This window comes from Pseudophryne corroboree, chromosome 4 (assembly GCF_028390025.1).
Source record: "Pseudophryne corroboree isolate aPseCor3 chromosome 4, aPseCor3.hap2, whole genome shotgun sequence".
Lineage (NCBI taxonomy): Eukaryota > Metazoa > Chordata > Amphibia > Anura > Myobatrachidae > Pseudophryne > Pseudophryne corroboree.
This window is the reverse complement of record NC_086447.1, coordinates 298,660,499-298,677,858: the sequence shown is the minus strand read 5'-3', so window position 1 is coordinate 298,677,858 and position 17,360 is coordinate 298,660,499. Positions and strand designations below refer to the sequence as shown.

At 46.8% G+C, this 17,360-nt stretch overlaps 1 protein-coding gene across 20 annotated transcripts in view; it reads left to right on the top strand.

The window, feature by feature from the left end:
* Nucleotides 1-636: 636 nt before the first annotated feature.
* TNIK (TRAF2 and NCK interacting kinase) overlaps nt 637-17,360 on the top strand; it is a 659,967-nt gene continuing 643,243 nt past the window's right edge. For 7 of the 20 annotated variants that reach the window (XM_063916239.1, XM_063916236.1, XM_063916235.1 and 4 more), the window contains exon 1: nt 638-1,109. In XM_063916239.1, the coding sequence (XP_063772309.1) occupies nt 1,053-1,109 (57 nt within the window). In that variant the 5' untranslated portion in view covers nt 638-1,052. Of the gene's footprint in view, nt 1,110-17,360 lie in introns of all 20 variants that reach the window. The other 13 variants (XM_063916244.1, XM_063916240.1, XM_063916242.1 and 10 more) reach the window with 6 other exon arrangements.

Here is a 17,360-nt window from a genome sequence, read left to right as displayed (position 1 = left end):
ACACATTTTTAAGGTACACAATGAAGCCCTGCACGGATCTCACAGATCCGGCCGGGATTCCTTGTGTTTTGTCAGGCAGTGTTTTTCTTATCACTCCCGTAAAACACTGCCTGACATTACGAATCATATCGACATCGGAAAAAACGAATGTGCAAAACTCGGCAGCTTAGTGAATGACCGTATCAGGATTCAAAAAGTTGCAGTAAAATGCACCCGATACCATTCGAGTTCAAACACTCTTAAAAACGGCAAAAACACGAATATTAGTAAATAAACCCCACTGTATCCATCTGTTAGCACAAGAGGTACATTTTGTGAGGTAAAAAACTTGCAGGAGGCAATTGAATGTGTATTTCTCAGCTACTGACCATTGCCACTGTAGCGGTACCTGAGAGGATGCGCTCATTGCGCTGGATGGGTTTGGGAGGCTGCTCAATGTGCCCCAAGTAGAAATGTCTGTTTAATATAAAAAGGGGGGAAGCTGCTGAGTGGCCGCCGTGTGAGCAGGTGCATTACACTGCGGGAGGGCGGCGGCCTCGCTGTTCGCACAGGGGAGAGTGGCTTTTGTCTGCAGCGCTACTCCAGTCACCTATAGCACATGACGGAGCACTACAGTGTGAGGAAACCGCAGGCTCTGCAACACCGCTGACGGGAGACACGCCCCCCGGCGGCTGGCTCCTCCCAGGAAGCTGTGACAGCAGCAGCGGCAGCCGCTCTCCTCCATCCTCGGCTCCCGCACTGTGCATGAGCCTCATTATTACACTGCCCATCACCCGTACAGCATGTCCCTCGTACAGCCTCCCCCTCGGCCTCGCTGAGAGACCCGCCGCACTGACAGGCGCACACCCTCTGCTCCCGGTCTCCGGGTGCACTGACAAGCGCACACCCTCTCTTCCCAGGCGCAGTGACAGGCGCACACCCCACCTCCCGGGCTCCGGGCGCAGTGACAGGCGCACACCCCTCCGGCTCCCGGGCTCCGGGAAGCGCCACAGCCGCACACTGGAATAATAGGACAGGTGGAGCCGGCATAATCAGAGCACAGCGGAGGAAACATGGCGAGCGACTCCCCGGCTCGCAGCCTGGATGAGATAGACCTGTCTGCGCTGAGGGTAAGGAGCCGCCGCTGTGGATGAATGGGAGCCGCCTGTTTCCTCGCTATCTCCCCATCATTCTCCGACAGTTCTCTACTTGTCCTGTCACTGCCTCTGGAATGCATGCACAGGCTGCGTGTACATACGTGCAGGGTTCCATAGGAGCCGTGTGCCTGTGCTGCACCTTTTCCACGGCTGGGGACCGGAGATATTGGGGGCATAATGGCTTTATTCCTGCAAATATGCAGCATGAGTGCATTATTAGAATTGCAATGTAATGACCGTCCATTTATGTACAGAAGGGATGCAATAATGATGTCCTTGCATATATGTACGTGTGCAATTGTTAGATGTCTAATGAAATAGATATATATTCCTAGCCTTTTGACTGCTGTCTGGCTGATGTTTGCACGTTACAGGCTTCCCTGCCATGGCCCTTCCTTTATTCCTGTGTCCTATGCTGTAGGTGAGGCAGTATGCATGTTATGTGTCTGCAGTCTGCTCTCCCTCCTCTTTGTATGACAGCAGTCATTGAGAACTCCTGAGATTTCACCTTTTTACTCTTAATATTATAAAAGCCAGGTTGCATTATAATAGCTGCTATCATTTGCTGCATTTCAGATATTGCTGTGACAGATCATTTTACTGTATGCATTGCATGAGCAGTGTCTGCCTGCCTTGGAGCCTGAGACAATAAGGTTGATGGCATAGTAACCAGGCATTTGTGTTATGCCCTGGGGTCAGAGGTCTGCTGTTAGTACAGGCTATTACCATACAATATGTGTAGTTCTTGTCCTTTCTATACTACCAATACATTGATGCTAACCCAGCATTTCCTCTTCACATCTAGCATTTCCTACAGCATGCCATCCATTATTGTAAGTGGCTGCCATGTTCATTCTTGTCTAATGTGCATATACACTGGAAGAGCATGAATGAACAGTGCTGAGTATTGTATAGATGCTGCTGACAGTGGTCAGTGAATTATCAAGCATATTAACCCCTTGCCATCTTGAAATGACCTATGCTAATGACATTACAGCAGTGTCTTACATGTCATGCTCACATGGTCTTTAAGAAAAGACCCTCTTTGTATGTCTTGCTGTGTCAGACTGTTCCAGTCAGTGAACAAAACATGGACAAGGCTAGTCATATTGCCTGAATGAGCGATTGGCATCTGCTCCATTGTACAGACTCTCTTGCTAGCTCAGCATAGGCTTTAAGCATAAACACAGTGTATGAAACTAAGATCCCTTAGAATTTTATACCGTGGATCCAGAAATGTCACAAAAGACCAATTTTATGCTGCTTCTCTGAAGCACATAGAAAAAAACATGGCATTGGGAGCAGCATGATTTTTTTTTTTTAGTAGACAGAGCAATTTGGTTTTAGAATGTATTCGGCATATTTACTAAAATTGTTGCAGTCTAAAGTAAAGGACATTACCTGGTATCCTGTTGGTGATGGATGGTCGCAGCCTACACTCCTGTTTGCTCTGTAGGATTTGGAAGAATTTATGAGGACTGTAGAAGGTCAGAAACTATAGTGATGCATTGATGGCTTCCAATTATTTCTCACTGTCTGAGTCAGGATCAATAGTATATTTGCTGCCTGAGCTGAAAATAAAGAAGTGCTTAGATTTTTCCTATATTGCCATTCATTAGTTTTACCTCCACCCCACTGATTCGCCTTGAGGTTTATGTGAGAGTCAAACGTATAAAGCAGAAATTACCTTGGCCGTGGTGACCTGTCCAAGCAGAATATCTAGAAGACAGCCTACCATACTCTATTTGGAACAGACCTGTCGGGTAACATCTATATTCACCAGTGTGTGCCAGAATATGTGTTTAATCTGACTATCACTAATGGGTATTAGTCACCATGTTACCTTGTGTTGTTTCCTATATTTCCATTTCTACATTTTCAGATTTAGTTTTTTAATTAAAAGAATTTACGCAAAACTAGTAGGATAAAATGTGTTAATACATCTGTTGCAAATTAATGTAATGTACAGTTTATCCAGTAAGTGGTAGACAACATAATCTATTTCTAGAGACTCGCATGTGGCCTTCAAAATTAGAGCAACATATTATGCCGTATGCCATACAGTGGAAGACTGCTATTGTTTGGCCTTGGGTAGCTTCTAGTAGAATTGAAGCATAAATTAGTGGAAGGAATGCAGGGTTAAAAGTCGTGAGCCACAAGCTATCTTCCTCTTACTTACAAACTTTGATGCAATGTGTACGATGGCTAGTATGGGTTGGTGAGATACAGTGGCCGTTCAGAAAAAATGTGTTTTAAAGTTACTATCCACTGCTGGCATTTCATCATAGCAGGAAGCCAAACCTTCTCAGCGTCAACACTCATCAATAAAAATCTGTGGTATGGAGGGTCACTAGCCCCCTTCATCCTTTATCAGCCCTCTTTTGCTACCACTGTGCATTTGTCACAATATTCAAATATATTTTTCTGTGACTTATTCCTGAATTTCTTTAGCATCAACCATTGATTATTCGATTTTTTTTTTTTTTATCTGTTTAAATGACTAGTGAAAAGACTAATGTGAGAAGTAACTTCTTGACAGACCACAGATTGTGACACTACACTGAAGATATGAAATACAAATATAATCTTATTGGTATGTGTCCTAGTGGTTCAAGTTAAGATGTAATTAGTTTACTGTATTTTGTCTTGTCTGGATTACCACTGAATGATCGTGAATAACCTTTTTGTTTCTGTTTATGAGTTCATTTCATAATACTATTAAATGTCATGCTAGATTTTATAAGTTGCGTTGCAGTATCTTTTATTACTTTAGGAGAACTCCATCCATTGTTGTACCAGGTGTGAAAACAGATTTAATGACTTGTTATAAAACAACTAATTCATTTTAATGAATGTTTTTATTTTGATTTAAGAATAGCCAGATAATGGATTGATATGAAAAGAATCAGAAGAAATTAGAATAGTAACATTTAAGTGGTACTTTCTATAGTTTTTTTTAAGTTGGAACCCAACTTAAAAAGTCAAACACTACTTGCAGTCCTTCTTACTGTATAATAGTTGGTAGCACATAGAGGATTTTACGGATGGCTTTGGTACTAGAACATTATTGTTAAACTGTGGATTTGTAATTGTATTATAATTAAGCTAGTTTAAAACCGTAGGTTTGTTCACATTTTTTGTCTGCTATGCTGGCTTTTGTATTTAAATAACATGCCAGTTTGCTAGGTTAGCTGTCAATCAAAATCCAAGGGATGTAGTCATGTCGTCATTCATAATGTCAACGCCACATTGTCGACCAGTTGTGATGTTGAAATGTGAACATGTCGGCATCTATTGAGTTTCAACATGTTTGCAGTGATGACATTCTGCAAGCACCGTCAAGAGTAAGCCTGCGGGAAGAGAGGTTAAGGTTATGCCTAGGGCTTTCACGCTGCCATAAATACCTTGGGTTATCTGGGACGCGTTAGTGATGATGTCATCAACCTGGCAATAAGCCGAGTCGGGCTGCCAGTCTGAAAGGGGTCTCAGCCTGGTTGCACCTGGGAAGAACCCGTGTACAAAATCCCCTGTGCGACCCGGCAATGCAGTGTGAAAGGAGTATTAGGGAGAGGGTTAGTAATACTCGCAGTTGGAAGCCCCGCATGATGAGCCAAAAAACATCCAGACATCCCCACCAAACCCAGAAGAAATAGCTTGAGCCACTTCTGTCACCTCTAGACCGCCAGGGATGTCTTGTCAATATTCTAATCATGCTGACATGCTGACATTTCAGCAGTGTCGGCATGATGAGTGTCAATGTGGTCAGTGTTTGCATACATTGTCCTGTAGACAAAATATATTGCATATGTGATCCAATGCTAGGGTAATGCTAATGCATACGTTAACCTAGTGTTCACACACGGCTGTTTTAGCACCCTACCCAATTTTTAAAGGGCAAAATGCGCCCTGCCGCTACCACTACATGAATAGATACCGTGAGCATGGAAAGGGAGAGCTTGGGGGAAGCCCAGCAACTCTGTAGGTGCAGGTCACGCCCCCACAAGTGACACGACTGGCTTGGAAAACCCCCACTAGTGACGTTGAGGGGCCGGACTACCTCCAGTAGTGACACCAGCGGGGCTGTGCCCCGTCTCCGGCATGCCACGTCCCTTTTAGATGCATTCGCAAGCCCCTGCAGCACCAGCGCCCTGTCCCGAAAAAATCCTTGGGGGGGACACTATTAATCTGTTAGGCTAGGTAGTGTTACCCCTGTAGGATTTTTGCGGGCAGGGCGCAGTGGTGGCGGGGGAGTTACCGGCGCGATCAAAAAGGAAGTGCGGATGACCGAGGGGGGGGACGGGCCCTGCCGGCTTCACTGTTGGGGCGGCGCGACCCCCTCAACGTCACTAAAGCGGATGTTCCTCAGCCATCTGCATCACTGATTAGGATGTGCCCAGCACCCATTCCTGCGCACAGCAGCTATTCATACGGCAGCAGGCAGGCTGTTTTAGCAGGGCACTGTGCTAAAGGGGCAGGGCGCATTTTGCCCTTTAAAAATTGGGCGCAGCTCCCTGCTAATACAGTTTGACTTGAAGACTAGGTACTGTAGACATGACTTTGGCAGATGTCATTGACCTGATACAACATAGAATCTTTATACAAGAACCCTAACTAATTAATGTTCCTTGATTGTACCAGTGAACACAGTAGTGATTTATTTAAGCTCTGTGCTCGGCAGGCTAGTATAGTGACCATGTTGACATCTGGATACAAATGATCTTATAGTTCAGTGATTGTCCCTTACTTCAAATAGTGCTATAATATTTTGGCAACAAAGCTTATTTACCAGCGTGGCTACGACGGCTGAGGAGTAGGCAGCAGAGTTCGGGAGCTCCCCGGCCATTAACTCCTGCAATCAATCCTGACCCCCTCTGGTGTCTCTGCCCGGCCGGAATCTATCACCACAGGCTGTGGGCACCGGCGGGCACCTCATCGCGCACTCTCCGGGACTCGTGGAGCGGCATTTCCCGACTTCCAGCCCTGCGGCCTGCACCTCCTCCGGATCCCCGGCCTCGATTTTCGGCGACCCGGACCGCGAGTCGCCCGCAGCTCGAACGGCGGGTTGCTGCTGCTGCCGGAAGCCGCTGAGAGTCTGGAAACAGGGGATAACATCTCCTCTGCCTGTCGGGCCGTGATCTGGGGCCCTGGTAGCTGGAAAAGATTAAGGTACTCCTGGGGAAGGGGAAGAGGCACGGCGGCCATCTTAGAAGCTGATTATAGGCTGCTGCCCACGCATGGTCACATGTAAAATCACCTGATGGGATTCACATATTCTCATATGCCCTGCGAACTGTCCCTGCATTCTGAGACCTTTCTGCATGCTGCTCTCTCCCATTCCTGACAGGATCCTTTAATGCACACTGATTTCTTCTACTACTACTCTCCTAATGACTATGCTAATACCTACCTGAGACTGGAGACAAACTCAGCTATTTATTGTGCACTGCCCTTCCAATATAACATACTGGAACTGCACTTAAATCAGATCTGCCTACACTGCTGTGCTGCACCAATTTCTCACAGTGTACTACGTACCATCATCCTATTTTACTATTCTGACATATTGACTGTACGCGGCTGATTCCCGCCACTGATTATACGCGGCCTGGCTGCGTCCGTCATCTAGCCACAACCCTATACTATAGCCTTAATCTGGGAAGTGTGTGACTGCTCCTGCTCAGCATGGTGGGGGGCGGCCGGAGTGCGGCCGCGGCCAAACTTGAAAAATTTACCAGGCAACCCAACCCTAGGGCTGCACCGGCTCCTTCTCAAGAAGCCTCTCCAACACACTCGACCTTCCCTCCTGAGACAGCGGTTGATTCCCCGGAAGTGGTGGGGGCCCCGTCTATTCAACAAGTGCTGGAGGCTATAGCCGGCAGTGAACAGCGTCTCTCCGATAAGATGGAAAAGGTGCAGTGCGATCTCTCCTTGCTCCGCCAAGATGTACAGCGTATCCGAGAGAGAGTGGGTGAGGCGGAGACACGGGTCTCCAACCTGGAAGATTTATGTGGTCCCCTTAAGCAATCTGTATCCGGGGTGACCCAGCAGGTCTCCTCACTTCAAACCAAGCTCCTAGACATGGAGGGACGGCTGCGTAGGAACAACGTCAGATTCGTAGGCCTGCCTGAAAAAGAAGAGGGTCCGCAGCCGGAGGAATTCCTCGAATCCTGGCTTAAAGAACTATATGGCGCTGAGTCCTTTACGGCCCATTTTACGGTGGAGCGTGCACATAGGATACCATCTCGGCCTTTACCCCCAGGTGCCCCTCCTCGCACCTTCATCGCTAAATTCCTGCACTATAAAGACCGTGACTCGGTTCTCCGTTTAGGTCGCACGAAGGGCCCGCTGATCCGCAATGGAGTTAGGGTTTCGGCCTTCCCGGACTTTGCCGCTGACGTCCAGAAGGACCGTGCCCAGTTTATGCCCATCAAAAGACGGCTGCGAGACCTCAACATTTCATACTCTATGCTGTTTCCCTCAAGGCTCCGAGTTGTGGCGGATGGGGAGACCAAGTTTTTCAACTCCCCCAGAGAGGCGGCCCAGTGGCTGGACAGATATGCACCGGGTGCTCGGCAACTGGCTCCGGAGTGATCTCCTACGAAAACAGCCCGGGGTTTGATCCACCGGAGGCTTGATCATGGTTCGGGGAGCCCCCTCTCTTTGCACTGGTGGCTCAAGACTTGTACGGCCAAGCGGCGTTGGCTAGAGAAGGGTTGGAGGTTCAGTTAAGAATCTAGCCTTCCTAGCGCTTGGTAGCTAGCTGATTGTTCGGGATATAAGTATGCCGAAGTTGGGGGTGGTATACGGGGAGGGAATGGTTATTTGGGAAGCTGCTAGTTGCGTTTCCTTTTACTATTTTTGGGGTTTTATTTTTTTCTTTAGTTTGTTATTTTTCTTATTCAAGTATTTACGGAGGCAAGGATGTTTCATATTTAGATGCTGTGGCTTACAACGCAGGGCTCATATACGTCATGTTTTATGGGTATTGATAATGCTTATACTCAAAATGTATTTTGGGAGAGGTCCATCCGGGAGGTGTATAGAGTTTATAGGGGGTCATGATTAATCTGAAAATTCTGGCATGGAATGTTCGAGGTCTGAATAACAACATCAAACGCTCTTTGATACTAAATATGATTAAGAAATATGACCCGGATATTGCATGCCTCAGTGAGACCCACTTGGAGGGACAGAGGTTACTGTCCTTACGACGGGCCTGGGTGGGCTGGGCATATCATGCCTCCCACTCCTCCTTTTCTAGGGGGGGTCTCAGTTTTGATTAAGAAGACAGTGCAATTCGAGTTGATATCGATTAAAACTGACCCGTATGGAAGATATGTATTTATAGAGTGCAAGCTGAACTCCCAGCCCTATTACATATTAGCAGTGTATGTCCCCCCTCCTTTCTCATACAATGTGCTGCAACAAGCTGCGTCCTTCATAGCCCCCTCCCCTAATACCCCAGTGATATGCTTGGGGGATTTTAATAATGTCCTGGATCTGTCTATGGACCGATGGCACTCCCCACCGGCTGCGCTGGCGGGAGGTGGTCCTACCAAGTTTGCGGATTTTTTAAATAGTTTGCAATGGGTAGATGTATGGCGACTTCGTCATCCTGCGGTTCGTCAGTTCTCCTGCTTCTCCAGTACTCGTGGCTCCTTCTCCAGAATTGACCTGATGCTGGTGTCCCCCACCCTCGTCCCTAGGATAATTGACGTCCACTACGAGGCTCGAGGGGTCTCTGATCACTCTCCTCTGATGATGACTCTTGCTGTGGAAAGTCAGAGGGGGCACTCCTATTGGAAATTGCACCCCTCCTGGCTGACCCAGCTGGGGGACTGCGGTGACTTGGAGACTCAATGGGAGGGGTTCTTTGGCGACAATATAGGGTCTGCCCCGGGTACAGTAGTTTGGGACTCGTTTAAAGCGTTCTTGAGAGGCTCATATATTGGACGGATAGCGGCTCATAAAATGGCCTCTAGGGAGAGAGAACAGGCCCTTGAAAAAGATGCTAGAGACCTAGAGTCCCAATATTTATCTGACAACGCCCCTGCGACAAAGACACGATGGCTGGTGGCTCAGTCAGTCTGGTTGGCCCACCTGTCTGATAGAAACTCTCGCTCCCTTCTTTTCAAAGCTACTAATATATATATGCAGGCTGATAGGACGGGGGGCCTTCTGGCCCGCCTTATACATTACGATCGCCCTGGGACCACGATCACCCAGATGTCCGGAGCGGATGGCTCCTTTGTCGACACCACACCGGACATTGCGCTGTTATTCCGATCTTACTTTTCTGAGGTTTATAATTCTCAGTTGCAGCGCTCTACTTCTGATCTTTCACGCTACATGGGGGGTGTCCCGCTACCTGCACTCTCCTCTGAGGCCTGCGAGTTGCTGGAGGCACCTTTAACGCTCGAGGAGGTGACTGCGGCCATTGGTATGTCCCCTAATGGCAAGGCTCCGGGATGCGACGGAATTCCCTCCGAGGTATATAAGAATCATATTGATTTTTTTGGCCCCAAGCTGCATGCCCTATATTTAGATATATTTGCCAGAAACGATCTCCCCCCCTCCATGTCAGAGGCAGTTATAATAGTGATCCCAAAACCCGGTAAAGACCCCAAATCTCTGGACTCCTATAGACCGATATCCCTGATTCCCACCGACGCCAAGATCCTGGCAAAGATACTGGCAATACGGCTTAACACAGTGATAACCTCCCTCATTCACCCGGATCAGACTGGCTTCATGCCAGGAAAGTCCACGTCTATTAATTTACGTAGATTGCATACCATTTTACAGCTCCCACACGGACTCCCTTCTGACTCGGCTGTGGTCTCGCTGGACGCGGCCAAGGCCTTTGACAGCATTGAGTGGGCTTATTTGTGGGAGGTGTTGGCTCGTATGGGATTTGGACCCAATTATATAAAATGGATTAAACTACTGTATCAACATCCGAGTGCCAGGATCTTGGTGAACGGTTATGTATCCCCATCTTTTCAGTTGACCCGAGGTACTAGACAGGGTTGCCCCCTGTCCCCTACGCTGTTTGCCTTGGCCATAGAGCCCCTGGCATGCTTGATTAGATCACACCCGGATATTGTGGGAATATGTACAGGATCACGTGAGGATAGGATAGCTCTTTATGCCGATGACATGTTGCTGTTTTTGCAGGATTACACCAGGTCAATGCCCATCCTGCTGCGTGTGATAGAAAGATTTGGAGATCACTCGGGCCTTAGAATTAACTGGCCTAAATCATACATTATGCCAGTCATAGGCCCCCCTCCTACTGTTTCCAAAATCCCCCTACCACTGTGTTGGACGGTACAGTTTAAGTACCTTGGAATCCAAATAACTAATGACCCTTCTGATTTTCTCCCCCTGAATCTGGATCCGACCATGCAGTGGGTCATGGGCAAATCTAAGACTTGGTGTAAGCTTCCACTAACGGTCTCTGGCAGGGTTAATCTCATTAAAATGATTATACTGCCTAAACTCCTATATATTATTCTTCAATCCCCGGTATATATCTATCCAACATTCTTTAGAAAATTGAATAGCGTTCTGTCCTCACTGATCTGGGCTAATAAAAGACCTAGGATACAGTTAAATACTCTTACCAGACAGAGATCTGACGGTGGCCTGGCTCTACCTAACTTTCAGATATATTACTTCGCTGCTCAGCTGACTCATATCACTATATGGGCACAAAACTCTGAGACCGACTCTCTACATTGTGAGTTTATCCGTTGTTACTTTCCCTACCTCTCTCCTATGCAGGTGCTACTGAGTGGGAGCATAGCTAGGTTTCTTCCCCCTATCATTTTTCAGGCCCTAAAGATTTGGAGGGCCCTGAGAGACCTCCTGAGATATGACGACCTAGACCCGGATACTCCCCTGTGGTACTCTGACTGGCTCCCTGAATTGCATGCGCTTGAGGGGCGGGAGGTGTGGGCTCCTAGATCGGTGATCTCTGTCTCTCAACTTTATCTAGATACTACATTAAAATCCTTTCAACAGCTGAGGGATGAGTTTGACCTACCCAATTCCTACTTCTTCAGATACCTCCAGCTTCGTCATGCCCTCCAGACCCAATTTGCTGAATCACCCCCGCGAATCCTCCCATTTCCCATCAAGACATTTGTGACCACTTTGGGTCAGGCTAAGATGGTCTCACTTGCGTATGGATATCTTCTCACCAAGCTCCATGCGGACCCCTTGACGCGTCTCCGTGGAAAGTGGGAGGAGGATCTGGGTCCAATAAATGAGGAGGATTGGGTCCTCGCTTTAGAATACCCTGCTAAGGTTACTAAGTCCCTTAGATATCAACAGATTCAATTCTTCATTTTACACAGAACTTATATGACTCCAGCTAGACTGGCTACGTTTGGCACAGGCAGATCTCCTCTCTGTCCTAAGTGTGGGGGGGCGGTGGGAACATACTGGCATTTAGTGTGGGACTGTCCGAGGTTGGGGGTGTTCTGGTCGGGGGTCGGGTCAATTCTGGAGAGTACGGGGGTGCCTGGCGGACTGCTTACCCCACAATTCTGTATATTGGGAATGGGGTGCCTTGCTCCTGAGTCTGGTTCAATGGGTCTCTATGCTCTAAATGTATGTGCCTTGGCTAAGGTTTGCATTGCAAGAGTGTGGATGGCCCCTAAAGGACCGTTAATATCTGCACTTAAGGCCTTAATTAATGACACTATAATTAAGGAGAGATATGTTTACATGAAGCAAAACGCATCAGCTAAGTTTGAAAAAGTTTGGTCTCCATGGCTAGATTCCCCCCACTCTCATCCTGTTCCCCAAATATAGTAGACACTAAAGTGCAAGCATGTCAATAAATTACTATGACTGAAGTGTACTGAGACGATGACGGTTGGGCCCTGTGAGCCCACATGCTCACACACGTGTATGACTAGTGGAGCCCTGAATCAAAATACTCCTTAATTTGCCTCCCTTGCCTTTTTCTTTGGTTGTTTGTTATTTTTCTATAGTTTAGATTACGGGTTTAAATATAAAAAATAAATGAGGACTAATATAGATGGGTGCGGATTTTGTAAGTCATGAAGGTTAGAGCATTAGGAAATCCTAGTATACATCTATACTGAAAATGTATTGATACTTTTTTGATGTAAGATATGTGTAAAACGCGACTTGACATATTTTGAATAGATGTAATGCTTGAGACATGATTATGCTCTGCAATGTATGTACCTTAATCTCCAGACTGCTGAATAAAAATTACTTTATAAAAAAAAAAAAGCTTATTTACCAAAAATAACCCTTCTAAACCAGTCAAGCATGCCGCTGACTGGTTTGCATACCTGCCTTTATTCTTTAAGAAACAAAGAATCTACCAAACGCTAGTCATCTGCCCACCCACACACATAAGAATCTACTCATATACTGTACAGAGGATTGTTTCCCATCATTTGTGTATTTATTTATTTATGCAGAGTAAGTGAAGAAAACTGGAGATCCCACATTATTATTATTTTTAAAACCTCACTAGAATTCCAATGTTTTTTTTTACATATTTCACTACAATTTGAGGTAAAGCTTTTCTCCTAAACTTAACTGAGTTTTCTTACAAATGATGTTGACTTTCAAAATGGCTACCAATGCCTAAGCAGGATTTTGGGGGACATGTACTAAGCAGTGATAAAAGTGGAGAAGTGAGCCAGTGAAGATGTTGCCCATGGCAACCAATCAGCTGCTCTGTATACTTTAATAGTATGCAAATTATAATTGTTATGTCGATGCTGATTGGTTGCCATGGGCAACTTCTCCACTAACTCACTTCTCCACTTTTATCACTGCTTAGTACATCACACCCTTTATCTTTGTCACATGTAAATCAGTTTAACATGAAAGTTATGCTTTTCAGGTGAGAACAAACTCTTAAGGCCCGTACACACTGGTCGATATATCGGCCGTTCTCCTGAACGGCCGATATATCGCGGGACCGTCGGCCAGTCTGCTGATATATTGGCGCGTCGCTGTGTGTGTACGGGGCGATCGGCCGACCGCCCGTACACATGCTGCGGCAGCCGGCGGTGATTGACAGCTGAACTGGGTGGGCGTGTGTACACGCCCGCCCAGTTCATGACGTCAGTCCCCGACGGATCGGGCAGTGTGTATGCTGAACACACTGCTCGATCCGTCCATAGATATATCTGCAGATCAATTGATCTGCAGATATATCTACTAGTGTGTACCCACCTTTAGGCTGGGTACACCTGCAAATCGTCTTGACCATCTGCTCAATTGCTGGTCATTCTGATGTGTAGCCGGCCTTAAGCAAGTGGTTCACAAAATGAGTTCTACGGAGCACTTGCAGGGGTGTCACAGGTTGGTGATCCAGAACCAAGCCAAATTCCACGTGTTGGGAAAGACAAGTGCTGGTGGCTGCCAGTCATAAATTGTGTGGACAACAGAAGCACAACCCTGTCCAACACCACATAAGTTAGCCTAAGGATGACAGGGAAATGCTTAAGTTAATAATTTTAATTTTTGCTGAATTTCTCAGTTAGAAACTTTGGCCTAGGGGTGCTATTAAATTGTTCCACTAGTGCTGCGGATGATCTTTGTTTTTCGCGCCCAACTGTACTATGCGTAAAGCAGCTAAACCTGTGCAAAGTATTGGGCACACTGCAGAAACACCAGTTTGGGTACCCAAAGCCCTGACTGATTTTTTTGCAGATTTATGCTCCGCCACCTCAGGTGGCGGGCAGAAATAATAGACACACCTGCTCCCAAAAGCAAAACAATTGAATATCTCCAGTCGGGCATCCAAAAAAAAAAAAAGGATTTTCCCCCTTTACCACAACACTTTTCTTTCTTTATCTGTTTGAGGTTGGCATATAATGCCAATGTTGCGCAAAAATCCTCACCAGTTTAAGGCTAGGTGATACTAGAACCTATATAACATGAATACCGTAGTATAAAAAGCCTTACCTCTCGTATAGTATTAGTACAACAATCCTTTTTTTTTTTTTTTTCTCTTACGTCCTAGAGGATGCTGGGGACTCCGTAAGGACCATATGGAATAGACGGGCTCCGCAGGAGACATGGGCACTTTAAGAAAGACTTTGACTCTGGGTGTGCACTGGCTCCTCCCTCTATGCCCCTCCTCCAGACCTCAGTTTGATACTGTGCCCAAAGGAGACTGGGTGCATTACAGGGAGCTCTCCTGAGTTTCCTGAAAGAATTTTTGTTAGGTTTTTTATTTTCAGGGAGCCTGCTGGCAACAGACTCCCTGCATCGAGGGACTGAGGAGAGAGAAGCAGACCTGCTTAAATTCTAGGCTCTGCTTCTTAGGCTACTGGACACCATTAGCTCCAGAGGGAGCCGGAATGCAGGTCTCTCCTAGCTGTTCGTCCCGCAGCCGCGCCGCCGTCCTCCTCACAGAGCCGGAAGATAGAAGCTGGGTGAGTATGAGAAGAAAGAAGACTTCAGAGGCGGCAGAAGACTTCAGATCTTCACTTAGGCAACGCGCAGCGGTAACGCTGCGCACCATTGCTACCACACAAAACACACACGGCAGGCACTGTAAGGGTGCAGGGGTGGGCGCCCTGGGCAGCAATTTAAACCTCTGGGACTGGCAAATAAAGTGTGTGTGTGTGTATGTATATATTATATGCTCTGCACTGTATATTAGAGATCCCCCGCCAGTTTTTTGAAAGGAATCGTGCGGGACCGAAGCCCGCCGCTGATGGGTCGGAGCTTGATCCCTCAGCACTCACCTGCGCCATTTTCTCCACAGCACACCGCTGAGAAGCTGGCTCCCCGGACTCTCCCCTGCTGAACACGGTGACAGATGGTTTTAAAGAAGGGGGGGGGGGCACATAATTTGGCGCAGTGAATATAATATAATAAAAGCGCTATCTGGGTATTTTTTCCAGGGTCGTTGGCGCTGGGTGTGTGCTGTCATACTCTCTCTCTGTCTCTCCTAAGGGCCTTGTGGGGGAACTGTCTCCTACAAACTCCGCACAGTTAGGGCCATGGTGGGAATCGAACCCACAATGAGGTCATGGGTTCGATTCCCACCATGGCCCTAACTGTGCGGAGTTTGTATATTCTCCCCGTACTTGCGTGGGTTTCCTCCGGGTGCTCCGGTTTCCTCCCACAATCCAAAAATATACTGGTAGGTTAATTGGCTTCCAACAAAATTATCCCTAGCGTGAATGTGTGTGTACATTTGATAGGGAATATAGATTGTAAGCTCCACTGGGGCAGGGACTGATGTGAATGTACAAATATTCTCTGTAAAGCGCTGCGGAATATGTGTGCGCTATATAAATAACTGGTAATAAATAAATAAATAATAGAGAATTCCCTGAGTGTGTGGGGTGTCGGTACGCGTGTGTCGGCATGTCTGAAGAGGAGGTGGAGCAAATGAGTGTGGTGTCTCCGTCGGCAACGCCGACACCTGACTGGTTGGATATGTGGAATGTTTTAAATGCAAATGTGAATTTATTACACAAAAGGTTGGACAAAGCAGAGTCCAGGGAATGCACAGGGAATCAAGCTTTGCCTTTCACCATGTCGCAGGGACCTTCTGGGTCTCAAAAGCGCCCACTATCCCAAGTAGTAGAAACTGATACCGACACGGATTCTGAATCCAGTGTCGACTACGATGATGTAAAGTTACAGCCAAAATTGGCTAAAAGTATTCATTATATTATTATTGCAATAAAAGATGTATTGCGTATCACAGATGACCCCTCTGTCCCTGAAACGAGGGTACGTATGTATAAGGAAAAGAAACCTGAGGTAACCTTTCCCCCATCTCATGAACTGAACGAGTTATTTGAAAAGGCTTGGGAATCTCCAGACAAAAAACTGCAGATTCCCAAAAGGATTCTTATGGCGTATCCTTTCCCGGCTAAGGACAGGATTCGGTGGGAATCCTCCCCAAGGTTGGACAAAGCGTTGACACGCTTATCCAAAAAGGTAGCGCTGCCATCTCAAGATACGGCGACCCTCAAGAATCCTGCTGATCGCAGGCAGGAGACTACCTTGAAGTCAATTTACACATCTACTGGTACCTTACTCAGACTGGCGATAGCGTCGGCTTGTGTTTGTAGCGTGGTAGCAGCGTGGACAGATACCTTACCTGCTGGATAAGGTAACCATTTTTCTCTAACGTCCTAAGTGGATGCTTGGGACTCCGTAAGGACCATGGGGATTAGCGGCTCCGCAGGAGACTGGGCACAACTACAAAGAAAGCTTTAGACTACTGGTGTGCACTGGCTCCTCCCACTAAGACCCTCCTCCAGACCTCAGTTAGATTCTTGTGCCCACGCCTCCTGTCTGCACACCTGCCGAGGTATCCGATTTGAAAGCATTAGCGGGTTTGTTCTCCCCGCAAGCCGTCCTTCATCTCCACAGAGATCCCAGAATAGCCGCGGATCTGAATTCTCGAGCCGCCCGTATCAACATACGGCTCCCCGTCAGCCGGATAAACCAGCACACGGCATACACTTTACAGTGAATCCACGGCTCCCTCTCCCCTGCGGCATTCGCACAGTGGGCATTGCAGGACACATCGCCGAGGACGCTCGGCTTTGGACCAGCCCACCTAAGGAGAGGTAATTGAACAATAAATAACACTGGATCACTCCCCCAATTTATTATGGGATGTCTACTGCACTGATCATTCACTTCCAGTATTAACATTACGGCTATTACCATCTATTGCTTTCCAACAAACAGCTGGACTTTATTTCCTTTTGTGGACTTCCATATAGAGAACCGACACAATTTGGTGTCTGTTTAAACGGATAAACTTAGTCAAGGTGTGCCTTTTTATATCCAACAATTTTTTATGTCATCTTTTACTGCTATTTTATGCTTTTTCATTAATAAATCAATTTTTATATACATACATCGGTTCTCCTAAAATTGTACTGTCCTTTCCCTGATACTTTGCGCAGCTGATTTTGTCTGTTTCTATATTCTCCAACCAAACACCCACATAGTGTTTTTCAGCCGCGCATGTATCAGGGTAATTTGATTATTAGCCTCCTGCAATTGAGGCGCTGTAGAAGCAGTCTTCTGTTTTTTCTCTTTTAGATTCTTGTGCCCGGCTGAGCTGGATGCACACTAGGGGCTCTCCTGAGCACCTAGAAAGAAAGTATATTTAGGTTTTTTATTTTCAGTGAGATCTGCTGGCAACAGACTCACTGCAGCGAGGGACTAAGGGGAGAAGAA